This window comes from Microcaecilia unicolor, chromosome 3 (genome assembly GCF_901765095.1).
Source record: "Microcaecilia unicolor chromosome 3, aMicUni1.1, whole genome shotgun sequence".
Classification (NCBI taxonomy): domain Eukaryota; kingdom Metazoa; phylum Chordata; class Amphibia; order Gymnophiona; family Siphonopidae; genus Microcaecilia; species Microcaecilia unicolor.
Window position 1 is genome coordinate 250,051,336 of NC_044033.1, and position 17,127 is coordinate 250,068,462.

At 46.6% G+C, this 17,127-nt stretch overlaps 1 protein-coding gene across 2 annotated transcripts in view; it reads left to right on the forward strand.

The window, feature by feature from the left end:
- The window catches only part of LOC115466458 (soluble scavenger receptor cysteine-rich domain-containing protein SSC5D-like), a 32,457-nt gene extending 23,474 nt beyond the window's left edge, over window positions 1-8,983 (forward strand). For both annotated transcript variants that reach the window (XM_030197690.1, XM_030197691.1), the window contains 2 exons: window positions 7,538-7,729; window positions 8,431-8,983. In XM_030197690.1, coding sequence (XP_030053550.1) covers window positions 7,538-7,729; window positions 8,431-8,849 — 611 coding nt within the window. In that variant the 3' untranslated portion in view covers window positions 8,850-8,983. The remainder of the gene's footprint in view (window positions 1-7,537; window positions 7,730-8,430) is intronic.
- The last annotated feature ends 8,144 nt before the right edge of the window (window positions 8,984-17,127 follow it).

Here is a 17,127-nt window from a genome sequence, read left to right on the forward strand (position 1 = left end):
ATCAGAATCATGGTCCCGCGGTCTTGCTTGAGTTTCAGCAAAGTCTTTCCCACCAGAGGTATGGGAGGATAAGCGTACAAAAGGCCCTTCCTCCAATGTAGGAGAAAAGCATCCAACGCTAGTCTGTCGTGGGCCTGAAGTCTGGAACAGAACTGAGGAACTTTGTGATTGACCTGAGTGGCAAAAAGATCCACCGAGGGGGTGCCCCACTCTTGGAAGATCTTGCGAAGAACGCCAGAATTGAGCGACCACTCGTGAGGTTGCATTATTCTGCTGAATCTGTCGGCTAGGCTGTTGTTTATGCCTGCCAGGTATGTGGCTTGGAGAAACATGCCGTAACGGCGAGCCCAAAGCCACATCCTGACGGCTTCCCGACACAGGGGGCGAGATCCGGTGCCCCCCTGCTTGTTGATGTAATACATTGCAACCTGATTGTCTGTCTGAATTTTGATAATTTGAAAGGACAGCCGATCTCTGAAAGCCTTTAGAGCGTTCCAGACCGCTCGCAACTCCAGGAGATTGATCTGAAGATCCTTTTCCTGGAGGGACCAAACTCCTTGAGTGTGAAGCCCATCTACATGAGCTCCCCACCACAGGAGGGATGCATCCATTGTCAGCACTTTTTGTGGCTGAGGAATTTGAAAAGGAAGTCCCAAGGTCAAATTGGACCGAATTGTGCACCATTGAAGGGAGTTGTGAAAATCGGTGGACAGCTGAATTGCATCCGCTAGATCCTCTGCAGCTTGATACCACTGAGAAGCAAGGGTCCATTAAGCTGATCTCATGTGAAGATGAGCCATGGGTATCACATGGACTGTGGAAGCCATATGGCCTAGAAGTCTCAACATCTGCTGAGCTGTGATCTGCTGAGATGCCCTGGCCGTGGAAACTAGAGCCAGAAGATTGTCTGCTCTCGCTTCTGGAAGATAGGCACAAGCCGTCTGTGAGTCCAGCAGAGTTCCTATAAATTCCAGTTTCTGAACAGGGAAAAAATGGGACTTGGGGTAATTTATAACAAACCTGAGGAGCTCCAGCAGTTGAATAGTCATCTGCATGGACTGTAGAGCTCCTGCCTCTGAGGTGTTTTTAACCAGCCAATCGTCGAGATAAGGGAACACATGCACTCCCAGTCTGTGTAGCAACGCTGCAACTACTGTCAGGCATTTTGTAAAGACCCTGGGCGCAGATGCCAGACCAAAGGGCAGCACACAATACTGGAAGTGCTGCGCTCCCAGACAGAATCGAAGATACTTTCTGTGAGCTGGAAGTATCAGGATGTGTGTATAAGCATCCTTTAAGTCCAGAGAGCATAGCCAATCGTTTTCCTGAATCATGGGAAGCAGGGTGCCCAGAGAAGCCATCCTGAACTTTTGTGGGACTAGGAATTTGTTCAGGGCCCTTAGGTCTAGGATGGGACGCATCCCCCCCTGTTTTCTTTTGCACAAGAAAGTACCTGGAATAGAATCCCAACCCTTCTTGCCCTTGTGGAACGGGCTCGATCGCTTTGGAGCTGAGAAGGGCAGAGAGTTCCTCTGTAAGTACCTGCCTGTGCTGGAAGCTGAAGGACTGAGCTCCTGGTGGGCAATTTGGAGGTTTGGATATCAAATTGAGAGAGCATCCTAACCGGACTATTTGAAGAACCCACCAGTCGGAGGATATGAGAGGCCACCTTTTGGTGAAAAAATTTTAACCTCCGTCCGACTGGCAAGCCGTCCGGCACGGACACTTTTACAGCGGCTATGCTCAACTGGAGCCAGTCAAAAGCCTGTCCCTTGCTTTTGCTGGGGAGCTGCAGGGGCCTGCCTAGGTGCACGCTGTTGATGAGAACGAGCGCGCTGGGGATGAGTCTGAGAAGGCTGTCGAGAAGGAGGATTGTACCTACGCTTGGAATAAGCATAGGGAGCATTCTTCCTTCCCCGGAAAAACCGTCTACCTGATGAGGTAGAAGCAGAAGGCGCCCGGCGGGAGAGATTGTCCATAGCGGTTTCCCACTGAGTGATCTGATCAACCACTTGTTCGACTTTCTCACCAAAAATATTATCCCCCCGACAAGGAACATCCGCAATCCGCTGCTGGACTCGATTGTCCAGGTCAGAGACACGCAGCCATGAGAGTCTGCGCATCACTATACCTTGGGCAGCGGTTCTGGATGCAACATCAAAAGAATCGTAAGCACCCCTGGACAGGAATTTACGACACGTCTTCTGCTGCCTGACCACCTCCTGAAAAGGCTTGGCCTGCTCCGGAGGGAGCTTATCAACCAAGTCCGCCAGTTGCTTCACCATGTTCCGCAAGTGAATGCTCGTGTAGAGCTGGTAAGATTGAATTTTGGCCATGAGCATAGAGGACTGATAGGCCTTTCTCCCAAAAGAGTCCAGGGTTTGAGATTCTCGCCCCAGGGGCGCCGAGGCAAAGTCTGTAGAACTCCTGGCTCTCTTGAGAGCAGAATCCACAACTATAGAGTCGTGAGGTAACTGCGACTTCATCAACTCAGGTTCTCCGTGAATCCGATATTGGGACTCAGCTTTCTCGGGAATGGTGGGATTACTTAGGGGTTTCATCCAGTTCCGCTTAAGAGTCTCCTTGAGCACATTATGCAAAGGAACTATGGATGACTGCTTAGGTGGCGAAGGATAGTCAAGGACCTCGAGCATCTCAGTCCTGGGCTCATCCTCAGATACCACAGGGAAGGGAATAGCTACAGACATCTCCCGGACAAATGAAGAGAAAGAAAGACTCTCCAGGGGAGAAAGCTTCCTTTCTGGAGAAGGAGTAGGATCAGAGGGAAGACCACAAGACTCCTCAGAAGAGAAATACCTGGGATCTTGCCCTTCATCCCATGAGGCATCCTCATTGGTATCGGACAAAAGTTCCTTAACTGCAGTCCGAAACTGGGCCCGTCTCGATGCCGAGGAACCCTGTCCTCGATGGCAATGTCAGGAAGTTGACTCCCATGCCGGCGGCAATGAAGCTCCCTCCAGCAATGTCGACAGGGAGTCGACCTGGGTGGCAGCCGAGGCCAATGCCGCAGGCGGCACCAGCGTCGGAGACCTCACCACAGGCGGAGAGCCAGCTGCCGCTTCCATCGACGGTACGGAGGGCGCAAGCACCCCCGGTACCGGAGCAGACTGACGCAGAAACCCTTCCAGAAGACCTGGAAGAATGGCTCGGATTCGCTTGTCCAGAGTCGCTGTCGAGGAAGGCTGCAGAGTCGGTGCAGGAATCTGCAGCAGAATCTGTAGAGGTTGAGGAGGTGGTACTGGGCTGCCCGAAGACTGACGCACCGACACCTCTTGGATGGAGGATGAGCGTTCCTCTCGGGGTCGATGCTTCACGGGTGCCGAATCCTTCGACGCCCGGAGCTCCCAGCACCGTGCTTAGAAGGAGACCGATGACTGTGCTTCTTAGCCTTCGCTCGATGCACGTCATCGATACTCCTCGGTACCGACAAGGAAGACGTGGAATCCACACATCTCCTCGGGATCGGGTCCGAGAGTGATCGGTCCCGGTGGGCCTACCCAGCAGGAGTCTTTGAGACAGGTGGAGACCCACTCGACGGCTCACTGCTCCTAGCCATTACCTTCGCTCCTGAAGTCGATGCCATCCCCGGTGCCAACATCGATGACGCCGACCTCGGTACCGCTGTCGACGTAAACACCGAGGAACCGGACAAAGCTCTGAAAAGTCGGTCCCAAAGAGCTTGTCTCGACGCCTGTGTCCACTTTTTCAAGCTAAGACACAACTTACATGTGTCTGGGCGATGGTTGGACCCAAGGCACTGAAGACACCACGCATGGGGGTTGGTACCCGAGATCGTCCGGTTGCACTGAGTACACTTCTTGAAGCCGCTGGGAGTCCTCGATGACATGGATGGAAAAATAGCGGCGGCGAAGTCAAAATTCTCGATTGTGCCAATAAAAAAGGCACAAAAATGAGAGAATGCGTACGGGCGGCCTAAGAGGGCCGCGACGAAAATGAAAGGAAACTTAAAGGGGCAAAACTAATAAATAAAAGGAGTTTTTTGTTTTTTTTTAAACTGTGAAGACAGGGTACAAAAATAAACTAAAAGGGAGAGAAAAAATCTGCCGAAATAGATGGTGAAAACCGAAGGCTCTTTCACTGGGCTGAAGAGAGAGACCGACAAGCAGCCACTCTCTACCGCGGAAAAAGAAAGAACTGATTGGGGCTCTTGCACAACGGGCGGGAAGATGGCCGCGCATGTGCGGTGCGCGCGCCCCGCGTGCTGGAAGGCTCTGGCAAATTTTTTTGTTGCTATGGAAGATTTCCGTTCCTGGGCCATTGTGGACACCGACCCAGTCGTGAGAACAAACAGCCTGCTTGTCCTCGGAGAAATTAACTTTACCCATATACTTTTTACCTCGGAGTGATAATTATTTGCCCTGCAAAAGGTGCTGTCCCTTTGAAGGGGAGTCAGTTACTATCACAAGAAAGTCATTTACTATGGGGTAATTTTATAATGGAGCTGCATTTGTATAACACCATTTTACATGCTTGAGTAGGGGCATATAAAAGTGCCCGGGGATATGCATGCATAAAATTAGGCGTAGAGGAATCATAGTAGCTAATTTTATGCAGTGTAAGGGCAGTTCTTTATCTGGGCGGCTGCATTTCCACACCACTTGCGGGCGTAGATACGCAGAGCAGGAAACGCTTTTGCGGTTAAATGTACACTCAACATGGGTAAGCGCCAGCAAAGAAACTAAGCGCCATTATGTAAAGTGCGCATAAGTGAATGGGGGTAATTCTCAAAGGACGTCTCAAGCACCAGGACGAAAAAAAAGTGTGAATTCTATAATGCTCAGTGTGCTGCGGTGGCTAAGAAAGCAAATAGAATGTTAGGTATTATTAGGAAAGGAATGGAAAACAAAAATGAGGACGTTCTAATGCCTTTGCATCACTCCATGGTTCAACTGCACCTTGAATATTGTGTTCAATTCTGGTCACCGCATTTCAAAAAATATATGGTGGAATTAGAAGAGGTATGGGGAAGGGTGACAAAAATGATAAAGGGGATGAGGCGACTTCCCTATGAGGAAAGGCTAAAGCGGCTAGGGCTCTTCAGCTTGGAGAAAAGATGGCTAAGGGGAGATATGATAGAGGTCTGTAAAATAATGAGTAGAGTTGAAATAGTAGATGTGAAGCATCTGTTTACGCTTTCCAAAAATACTAGGACTAGGGGGCATGTGATGAAGCTACAAAGTAGTAAATTTAATACGAATTAGAGAAAATGTTTCTTCACTCGACGTGTAATTAAACTCTGGAATTCGTTGCCAGAGAATGTGGTAAAGGCGGTTAGCTTAGCAGAGTTTAAAAAAGGTTTGGACGGCTTCCTAAAGGAAAAGTCCATAGACCATTATTAAACTGGACGAGGAAAATCCACTATTTCTGGGATAAGCAGTATAAAATGTTTTGTACTTTTTGGGGATCTTGCCAGGTATTTGTGACCTGGATTGGCCACTGTTGGAAACAGGATGCTGGGCTTGATGGACCTTTGATCTGTCCCAGTATGGCAATGCTTATGTTCTTATGATCGCCCACACAGTTGCCCTTACAATACTAGCGTAAATCTACAGTTGCCCTAACTTTAGCATAAAGAGTTATACTAACAGAAGACGGGTGTAGACGCGTAATTGATAGAATTCTAGAACTTGTGCATGGAAGTGCTGGGCCCACCCTGACCTGCCCATTTGACCCTCCCAGGTCTACACCCCCCCTTGCAGTTACACATAATAGGTTATGCACACGCAGGGGTCCTTTTACTAAGGTGTAGGGCTGCCGAGAGAGGGGGCAAGATTCCCTGGCTCTGGCCTTCAAGGAGGGCCTGGCGCTGGTGCTGTCTGATTCGCGATTCAAATCGATTCATTTTTGTAAAAAATCGAGGGGCCCCCCTCCCCCACCATGTACCTGTGGGCATCTGCATGGTTAGCGCACACTAAAACCGCTAGCGCATCATTGTAAATAGGGCACTAGTTCCGCCATATCGTCTGAGATGAGAAAAAGAGGGAACATTAAGCAAAACTTTGTCCCCAGAGTGCAAAGAACGAACAGGTCGCTAAGTTCTCAGAGAGCTAGCAATAACGAGCAGTGCATCCATGTCAAAAATTTTAGTTTGATTCTCCATTGAATGGGTCACTAATGTAAAATTATTAAGAGCCAGAGTTAGACGAGCAAATCTAGAAGTATTTGTAGGTAAACCAGCTGCTGTATTTTGTGCAATTTGCGAGCAGACCTGGATATAATTAATTACAATAATTTATTATTGGTTTGTTACATTTGTACCCCACATTTTCCCCACCTATTTGCAGGCTCAACGTGGCTTATATAGTACCGTAAAGGCGTTTGCCAGTTCGGTTGATAACAAATACAAGGTTATATTATGGTCAGATGAGGTAGATGTGAATCAGGCATCATGGGGTCGAAGGGAGTGTGGATAGTGGATTGTCCAGTACGATCATTGGTTATGCTGTGTTGCTGGGTGTGGGGATTTATGTTGGATCAGTGGGATAGGCCTTTTTGAAGAGGTGAGTTTTCAGTGATTTCCTGAAGTTTAGGTGGTCATGGACTGTTTCACAGCATATGGGAGTCCATTCCATAGTTGTGTGCTTATGTAGGAGAAGCTAGATGCATAAGTTGTTTTGTATTTTAGTCCTTTGCAGTTTGGGTAATGTAGGTTTAGGTGTGATCGTGATGATCTGGTTCTGTTTCGGGTTGGTAGATCTAGGAGCGGAGTTATCAAGCACTGTATAACTCTTCTGAAATTCTTCTGAGGTAGTAACATAAAAAGAAAAACTTTTCTGACCGCATATTGTAAATTATTTGCACTTTCAGTTATGCCGGGTCTAAGGCTGGTATAACAGCAGGCGTGTAACTGTGAAGTGCACCGATGCCAGGTTATGCTGTGACAGAGTGGCATTGGGCCTCCTGAAAGGGGGCATCCAGTCATAGAATTGCCTTTTCTTTGTACAAAATGTGTCAGAGGCAGGCAATGGTGGGGGTGGGGAATCGGTACTTATGCACTTATTTTGTGAAATATGTGCTGATTCTTATCAGTACCTAAAGGGCAACGTATCTGTCTGTATGTTTTTCCTACCTAGCTGCCCTGTTGTGAAAATACTACAGCAGCAGGGTCAGTCATAAGGGACAGGAGACTGCCCGGGGTCGATATGCATCAACAGGTGGAAGGATACCAGGTTGCCTTAGTGCTGCTGTCATAGCAAGAGGTCCCAGAACGTCATAGAGTGTAGCTTTGTCGTCGGAGGGGTCCCAATCTCCTAGATTGCCCAGGGTGTTCTTGACCAGTCACTATAACAGGAGGGTTGGTCATTGACACACAAGACCTGCTGACCATATTACTAGGCTGGTTACTGTAGGTACAGGAGAGTGGGTCACTGGCATGGTGGTGGTGGTTGGGGCGGCGGGGGGGGGGGGGGGGGGGAGTGTGTGTCATTAAAATACCTGCGGTGGAAAGTGTTTTGGTAAGGAGCCTTCTCCTCTGTATTGTGTTATCTTCCTGCAGACCCTGACAGCTATACTTCTCCAGAACACTCGCCTACAGAGGTGTCTTCTACTGCCACCAGCCTCACAGTCCCGACTGCTTTTACTGATGGGGAAGAAATGGAGCAACCTAGTATAGACAGAACTCAAGAGCAAACTACTTCCAGCAGAAGGGCATCCAGTGAATTCACAGGCACAGAGAGCCAGCACAAAGGTAACAACTGTTCCCCCGATCTCTTCCATCCTAGAGGTGTCTTGCTGTACATCTCTGCACCTGTGCCCTGAACCCTCCAGTCCTGGAGGTGACAGACTCTGTATCCCTGTGTCATCCCCTGAGCCCTTCAGTCCTAGAGGTCAAAGGCTCTGTATCCCTGTGTCCATCCCCTGAGCTCTTCAGTCCTAGAGGTCAAAGGCTCTGTATCCCTGTGTCCATCCCTTGAGCCCTCCAGTCCTAGAGGTGACAGGCTCTGTATCCCTGTGTCCATCCCCTGAGCCCTTCAGTCCTAGAGGTCAAAGGCTCTGTATCCCTGTGTCCATCCCCTGAACCCTCCAGTCCTAGAGGTGACAGGCTCTGTATCCCTGTGTCCATCTCCTGAACCCTCCAGTCCTAGAGGTAACAGGCTCTGTGTCCCGTGTCCATCCCCTGAACCCTTCTGTCCTAGAGGTCACAGGCTCTTTTATCCCCGTACTCATCCCTTGACCTCTCCAGTTTAGAGGAGACCACATTCGTTCCATCCCCCTTTCCACTTAATGTGTTTTAATTGAATAACTGGCATTGGTTTGCTAGATTAACATGGAATTTACTGAAATCAAGGAAAAACAGAGAGGCCAGCATGCCAAGGAGACAGTCTGAGTAGAGACCTCTGGGAGCCCTCTGAGGACTCCATACTCATACAATGAACTCTCTCCCCACAGATATTTTCAGCTCTTGGGGAAAGGTGATGAACAGTAGTGACCTGTCTGCTAGTGCTTTCTTGCCAGAGCCTTCTGCCTCCCCACAGCCAAAGAGAGGGGGTGATAGAACTTCATGGACCCAGGATCCTCAGCATCACAGAAAGGTCTGCGAGACCCCCCAGCTCTACGCGCTCATGCAGGCCACCAAGGCATCATGTGACGGACTTACCGCCTTCTCTCGTGTATACCAGCAAGAGAAGAGTGAGCTGAAGGCTATCACCTATCAACTTGCCCAACTGACATCATCTCTCCATAAGATTTTTGCCCTCCTTCTCACCCGAGCTGCTAATCGTGCCCAGGAAGGAAGCTGCCACTGTCCCTCCAGGTCAGCTGCAAATGCCAGCTCTCCAGCCAGAATGGCAGAATTTTCCCTTCTCTGATACCTAAGGAGGAGCAGGATGATGAAGAAGAAAAGAACAGCTAATTCCACTTTTCCTTCAACATATATATCAAGAGATGAAGACCTTTTCATGTCTTTAATTGAAGAAGTGTATTAAAACATTAATTGAGCATAGCTGTATTTCATATATTTTTTAAATCACTTTCTGAATTATCATGGGACGGGAGGGCTTGAGAAACTCAGGCCTGGCGGAGACTCCACCAGGGGGACCTAGGTCATTGGGGAAGAGAGGAGAGAATAGACAGGCCATCCCCAGGTCTCAGGTAACCAGAAAGGGAAAGAAGCCAAATGTTGCTTTTCCTCCCTACCCCATTATAATGTATAGGCCTGACACCTCATCCCAGGTAAACTGAACAGACAGAGTGTTACCTCCACTGCATGAAAGAGAACATATTTTGATTTTCTTTAGATAAAGGCTACAGGCTTTCTGAACCATATAGTCTCACTTAAGGTGTCTTCAAAGGAAACTGTAAAAACAGGGAAGTCAGAATATCCTAAATAGGAAGACGTGGTAAAGGTTTAATTAGCTCAGGTGGATTTAAATGATGAGCAGACAAATACAAAAGCTTCTAAATTACCTGAATCAATTGCTAACAATAAGGCTGTGATGAAAAGCATAGAGTTCAATTGACCAAGCTATGTTAACGCACAATAACACGTCAATACACTAATGCAAGTCTACTTACTAACTGTACCCTTAGCTCCTGAGAAAATAAAAGTCATGGAATAGGAGGCAATGTTCTGTTATGGAGTAGAAAGGTTATTGGACAGAAAACGTCCATTTCTCTCAATGGAGGAGGGTGAATAGTGGAGTGCCGCAGGGATCTGTACTGTGACCGATGCTATTTAACATATTTATAAATGATATGGAAATCGGAACAACGAGTGAGGTGATTAAATTTGCAGGTGACAAAACTATTCAAGGTTGTTAAAACACATGTAGACTGTGGAAAATTACAGAAAGACCTTAGGAAATTAGAATACTGGGCATCCAAATGGCAGATGAAATTTAATATGGACAAATGCAAAGTGATGCAGATTGGAAAGAATAATCCGAATCATAATTACCTAATGGTAGGGTTAACCTTGGAGGTAAACACCCAAGAAAAAGATCGTTGTGGACAATACATTGAAATCTTCTGCCTAGTGTGTGGTGGCAGCCAAAAAAGCAAACAGGATGCTAAGAATTATTAAGAAAGGATGGTAACTAAGACCAAGAATACTATAATGTCTCTGTATTACTCCATGGTGCGACCGCACTTGAGTATTGCGTTCAGTTCTGGTCACCGTGTCTCAAAAAAGATATAGTGGAATTAGAAAAGGTTCAAAGAAGAGTGACCAAAATGATAAAGGGGAAGGAACTCCTCTTGTATGAGGAAAGGCTAAAGAGGTTAGGGCTCTTCAGCTTGGAAAAGAGATGGCTGAGGGGGGACATGATTAAGATCTATAAAATCCTGAGTGGTGTAGAACGAGTAGAAGTAAATCGATTTTTACTCTTACAAAAAGTACAAAGACCAGGGGACACTCAATGAAATTGCATGGAAATAGTTTTAAAACAAACAGGAGGAAATGTTTTTTCACTCAAGGGATAGTTAAGCTCTGAAATTCACTGCTGGAGGATGTGATAACAGCGGTTAGCGTATCAGGGTTTAAAAAGAGGTTGGACAAGTACCTGGAGGAAAAGCCCATAGTCTGCTATTGAGATAGACATGGGGAAACTACTGCTTGTCCTGGGGGTTGGTAGCAGGAATGATGCTACTATCTGGGTTTCTGCCAGGTACTTGTGACCTGGATTGACCATTGTTTGGAAACGGGATACTAGGCTGGATGGACCATTGGTCTGACCCAGTATGGCTACTCTTATAATCGAATCAATGCACATTAAATACATTCATGTAGTTCAGTAAATTGATCCTGTAGATTTAGCTCTCTGTAAGAAAATGCCAGAATTTTAAAAAAGAGAATTGGACGGGTAAATTGTACGGCACCAAATGAAGATCTAGGCATAATGGTGGAAAGAGGGTAACCACTGAGACAATGGGTCTCATTTTTGAAAGAGAAAATGTCTAAAGTGGCATAAAGTGTCCAAATCAGTATTTTCAAAACCTATATTTTAGACATTTTTCTATGCAGTTCGTCTGCAGTATGTCCCAGATTTCAAGGGGATGTGTTAAGGGCAGGATTTGGTCGTTCCTAAGACCTGGATGTTGGAAGGGCCTGTGATACATACAATGCCTGTTCATCTGAAATAGTCAAAAGATATAGTGAGACACACATCCTGGAGCAGCATAAAATAAATCTCTGCTCGCATTGAACAACAAGGTTGGAAAACCACTCTGGGGAAGCCACAGCTACCTCCTGGTTTTCCTATTCCCCATTCCCACAGAAATATAAGACTCCTGATGCAGGCCCTCTAGGCCGAAACACAGCTGTGTCGAGTCTTGTTCATCAATCAATAAACATTGGATTTTTATCTGGAGCGTCGTCCATTTTCTTTTAGTCATCTTTGCTGTTTTGTTTGTTATTTAGAACGAATAAGCCAGAAAAAGTGCCCAAAATGACCAGGAAAGGAATGACCTCCCTTTACTCCCCTAGTGGTCACTGACCTCTCTCCCACTACCCAAAAATGTGAACGAAACAGTACATACCAGCTCCTATGACAGCCACAGATGCTATAGCCATTCCTATTAGAGCAGCAAACAGGTCCCTGGGGTAGCCTAGTGGTCGGTGCAGTGCACTGTGGAGATGGGGACCCAGGCCCATAATGTAACTGTTACACTTGTGGTGGAAAGTGTCAGCCCTCCAAAACCCACCAAAAACCTAATGTACTCCATGTATAGGTGACACCTGTAGCCATAAGGGCTAATGTAGTGCTGTACAATTGGGTACAGTAGGTGTTTGATGGGTTTTGGAGGGCTCAGCATACAATATAAAGGGAACAACAGTGAGATGTGTACCTGAGATCTTTTATGTGACCAGTCTACTAAGAATATTGGCTCCTCCTACGGCCTGGCACTGAATATCGGGGGATACCTTGGCCGGCGACAGTAAGCGTTTAAAAAAACACCGACTACCATCGACTGAATATCAGGGGAATGTAATTTTAGGGTACAAACTGCATCAAATTCAAAGGATGGAGGGGTGAATGGCCTAGAGTGAAGCAAAACAAAACTTCTGCAGGAAATAAACTGTACTGTGGAATCTTTATGGATAGAAATTTCAAGTGTGATGGAGAATGGTATAGCAATAGGGATCTACTACCACCAACCTGATTAGAATAGAAGGCAGATTGAGAACTAGTTAAAAGATAGAGAGTAGGGTTAAACTGTCAATATTCTCAATAGAGAAAGGTGAATAGTGGAGGAGTGGCCTAGTGGTTAGGGTGGTGGACTTTGGTCCTGAGGAACTGAGTTCAATTCCCGGCCCAGGCAGCTCCTTGTGACTCTAGGCAAGTCACTTAACCCTCCATTGCCTGCCAAATAGAGCCTGCCATGAGTGGGAAAGTGCAGGATACAAATGTAATAAAAAAAATAGTGGGATTCCCCAAGGGTCTGTGCTGGGGCCACTGCTTTTTAATATATGTATCAATGACCTGGAAATAGGAATAACGATAGAGGTGAGCAAATTTGATGAGGACACAAAGTTAGTTAAAGTTAAATCATAAGAGAAATTGCGAGAAGACCTTATGAGACGTGGGAGACTGGGCATCCAAATAGCAGATGAAATTTAATCTGAGCAATTATTTATTTATCACATTTATACCCCACATTTCCCCACATGTTTGCAGGCTCAATGTGGCTTACAATAGACCAAAAAGGCTATCGCCAGTCCAGTAGTTATACAACTACAATAGATTGTGACAATCAGAGTGGATAGAAAGAACATGGTATAAAGGGTAAAGGTAAAAGAGTCCAAAATGGTCCATTTATATGCTGCTATGAAGGACTTTGGGTTTTAGTTTGGAGCCTGGGAGTAGGCCATCTGGAATAGGGAATTAGGGAAGAGAAAGTGATGCACCTAGGGAAGAGGAACCCAAACTATAGCTACACAATGCAAAGTTCAATATTAGGAGTCACTGCCCAGGAAAAGGATGTATCATCGTTCATGATACATTGAAATCCTCTGCTCAGTGTGAAGCAGTGGCCAAGAATGTTAGGAACTATTAGGAATTAGGAAAAGAATGAAGAATAAAACAGAGAACATTATAATGCCTCCATTATCTCTCCATGGTGCAACTGCATCTCAAATATTGCGTACAGTTCTTGTCGCTGTATCTCAAAAAAGATATACCTGAAATACAAAAGGTTCAGAGATGAGCGTCCAAAATGATAAAAAGGACAGAATGACTCCCCTATAGAAACAGAATACTAGGTTTGATGGACTTTTGGTCTGTCCAAGGGTGGAAATATTTATATACCTATTGACTGTCCCGTGAGAATGTGCTGGGAAGGTAAAGTTTCAAGATGCCTTAAATGATTAATTCATGGAGCAAGCTGATCTAGAGCCAACAAATCCTTGGTAGAATGCAAAACTTAGTGGAAGGGGTAAGACTGGTTGGTCTGCTTGGCTTTAGTGATCATGATGCAAACCAATTTGACGTAAACAACAGAGGGAAAATATAAAGTAAAATTAATGGAGTACTCGGCTTTAAAAGGGAGACTATGATAAAATGAGTAATTCAGTTAGGAAAGAAAAAGCAGTTATGGAGGCTAGAAGTTTGCTTGAGGTATTGCCACTGTTTAAAAATACCTTGAAAGTCCAGACAAAATATAAACACACTACAAACCATTGAAACAAGACCAAATGTCTGCCAGCATGGTTTAATAGTGCTGCAAAATAGTTATTAAAGCAAGAAAAACAAAACATGTTTAAGCAGTGAAAAGTAAGTCAAAATAAGAAGAAAGAGGAAGAACACTGGCAAGTCAGAGTAAAACAGTAGTAATAGATAAACCAAGAAAGAATTTGAGAATAAACTTGCCATAGAGGCAAAACTCAAAATAAAACCGTGTGACACTTATGAGAAAATCAGTTGGACCACTAGATGACCGGGTGTGTAATTTATTAAAAGACTAGTAAATAAGGCCCGTTTCTGACACAAATGAAACAGGCGCTAGCAAGGTTTTCCTGGGAGTGTGTATGTTTGAGAGAATGCATGTGAGAGTGACTATGTGAGAGAGAGAGAATGAATGTGCGAGTGTGTGTGTGTGTGACAGAGAGAGAGTGAGTCTGGGTGCGAGTGTGTCTGTGAGACAGTGTGTGTGAGAATGAGAGTGTGTGTGAGTGCATATGTGAGACACAGTGACTGTGAGAGAGAGTGTGTTTCACACAGATACACTGTGTGTGAGAGAGTATGTGTGCGATACACAGACTCTCTGTGAGACCAAGAGTGTGTGTGAGACCGACTGTGTGACACATAGAGAGTGAATGTGATACAGTGTGAGACATAGTGTGAGAGACTGTGTGAGAGTGAGAGAGAGAAAGACACTGACTGTAAGAGAGTGTGTGTGAGAGAGAGAGAGTGTGTGTGACAGATATACCTCCCCCCTCCCTCTGTGGTCTGAGGACCCCCTCCCCCCTCTGGTCTCAGGATCCCCTCCCCTCTGGTCTCAGGATCCCCCTCCCCCCCCTGTGGTCTCAGGACTCCCTGCCTCTCCCCCCCCCCCCCCGCGTGGTTGGCAGCACTGTGCGAGTGTGTGTGTGTGACAGAGAGTGAGACTGGGTGCGAGTGTGTCTGTGAGAGAGAGAGTGTGTGTGATTGTCCTCTCTCCCCTGCCCCCCTCCAGCCACCCAGCGATTCTTCTCTCTCCCCTGGCCCCCCCTCCAGCCACCCAGCGATTCTCGTCTCCCCTGCCCCCCTCCAGTCACCCAGCTATTCTCTTGTCTCCTCTGGCCCCCCTCCAGCCATCCAGTGATTCTCCTGTATCCCCTGCCCCCCCTCAAGCCATGCAGCAATTCTCCTCTCTCCCCTGCCCCCCCTTCAGCCACCCAGCGATTCTGCTCTCTCCCCTGCCCCCCCTCCATCCTCCCTGCGATTCTCCTGTATCCCCTGCCCCCCTTGAGCCATGCAGCAATTCTCCTCTCTCCCATGCCTCCCTCCGTCCACCCAGTGATTCTGCTGTCTCCCCTGCCCACCCTCCAGCCACCCAGCGATTGTCCTGTGTCCCCTGCCCCCCCCTCCAGCCACCCTGCGATTCTCCTGTATCCCCTGTCCCCCTCGAGCCATGCAGCGATTCTCCTTTCTCCCCTGCCCCCTCCATCCACCCAGCAATTCTGCAGTCTCCCCTGCCCCCCCTCCAGCCACCCAGCGATAAGTTCCTCATAACTTTGAACACATAGGAACAATGTTCTTCTCGTTCCAGCGATGTTCCGCTCCAGTGTGCTGCACACAAAATGACCTCTTTTCCCAAACTTTCAACACATAGGAACAATGTTATTCTCGTTCCAGCGATGTTCCTCTTCTGTGTTGTGCTGCACAGAAAATGACCCCTTCTCCTGACACTCCTCCCTTCTTACCATACACTTCCCTCTGATAGGTCCCTCATGCGTATGACGTGGCATACCATTGCCTGGCAACTGTGCAGCGATCCTTCCTGACGCTCCTCCCTTCTTACCATACACTTCCCTCTGATAGGTCCTTATGCGTCTGACATGGCATACCGTTGCCTGGCAACTCCAGCGATTCCTTCACTGTTACTGTTCCACCCTTGACATCATCATGTGTCGATGTCATCACGTGTTAACGCGAGGGTGGGGCAGAGAGAGATGTGACACCGTTATGAACCCTTCACTGAAGCCACGGAGTCAGCTTCAGAATGTTGGAGGTGCGTTTTATTATAGTAGACAAGGCCATTATAGAAAAAGCTAAGAGTGTTGTATTTAGTGGCACTTATCAGCTATCTAGAGAATTGCTGCTGACTTGGGCCATAGCCAGATTTTCAGCAGCATTATCCAGAAAATGCTGCTGAAAATCTCTACAAACCACTCGTACTATCCAGAGTGCACCCAGGTGGTCTAGGTCGGAGCCAAGAGTTTCTTGGGTACTTCATAGCTTTGCCTAGTCTGCCCAATATCTGGATACTGGTGCTGAATATCTGGGTATGTCTTAACCATAGCAACCAGTGTTTTAATAAATGTCAACTGCCATGGCTGAATATCAGGCTATAAATGAATTCTTTGTTTTGGTCATTAATGAGGAAGATATTTGGGACATAGCCACATTGGAACTGTTCTTTGAGGGTAATAAGTCAAAGGAATTGAAACAAAATCATGATGAAACTGGAAGATGTATTAGAGCAAACTAACAAACAGCAGCAAATCACCTGGACCAGACGGTTTACACCCCAGAGTTCTGAAAAACCTTGAAAATAAAATTGCAGTCCTGTTCTTAACAATCTGTAACCTATTGCAAAAATCAGCCAAAGGGTACAGTGACCAATAAAAAGAAGTTTCAGGAGTGATCTAGCAGTGCCATGTACATAAATGCATGTTTATAAAAATCTAGCCCTTTTACACAGATAGCTTTGACCATTTAAATTGTAAAATAGCTTTGGATCAATTTAGGGGTCATGACTTCTGCTAGCATGTGATTTCACTTATGCACAATAGAAGACACCATCCCATCCGTGGGAGGTGATGATCCCTTGAACCTTGGAGGACTGAAAATTTTCTAGACCCTTTGGTGATATAATCTGAGAGATCCCTGGAAGCTACCCTGATGTATTTCTCTCCTCTATGACTATTTGTGCTCAAGTATCTCTCAACTAACACTGTTATCACCTGCCCTTCTCTCCCTTCACCTATCTTTCTGTCCCTGTTACCCCATCTCACTCTAATCTTCCTATCTCTGTCCCTTCTCCTCTCTCCTCCTGTCCTCCAGCCTTCTTTCCTTCCCTCCTTTTTTCCTTCACCTCTATCCCACTTTGTCCCCACCTGTTACCCTTTTCAATAATCCTATTCTCCTCCTCCCCACCTCTTTTCTTTCCATCATCCTTTCTCCTTCCCCTTCCTGTTTTTCTCTTTACCCCATCAGTATTCCCTTCTCTTCTGCCCTTCTTTCTCCGTCTCCCCATCTGCATTGTCCCTTTTAATCTCTCCTCTCTACCCCTCTCCCCTCTCCTTTATCTCTGTTCCCCTATTCTCTCTGTGCCCTCTGTCTCTCCCCTCCATTTTATCACCCTTCAATCAGTCTCTCACTCTGTGCCCCTCTATCTCAAATCACCAGTTTCCTCCCCTCCCCCTCTAAGTAACCCGCGGGTCTG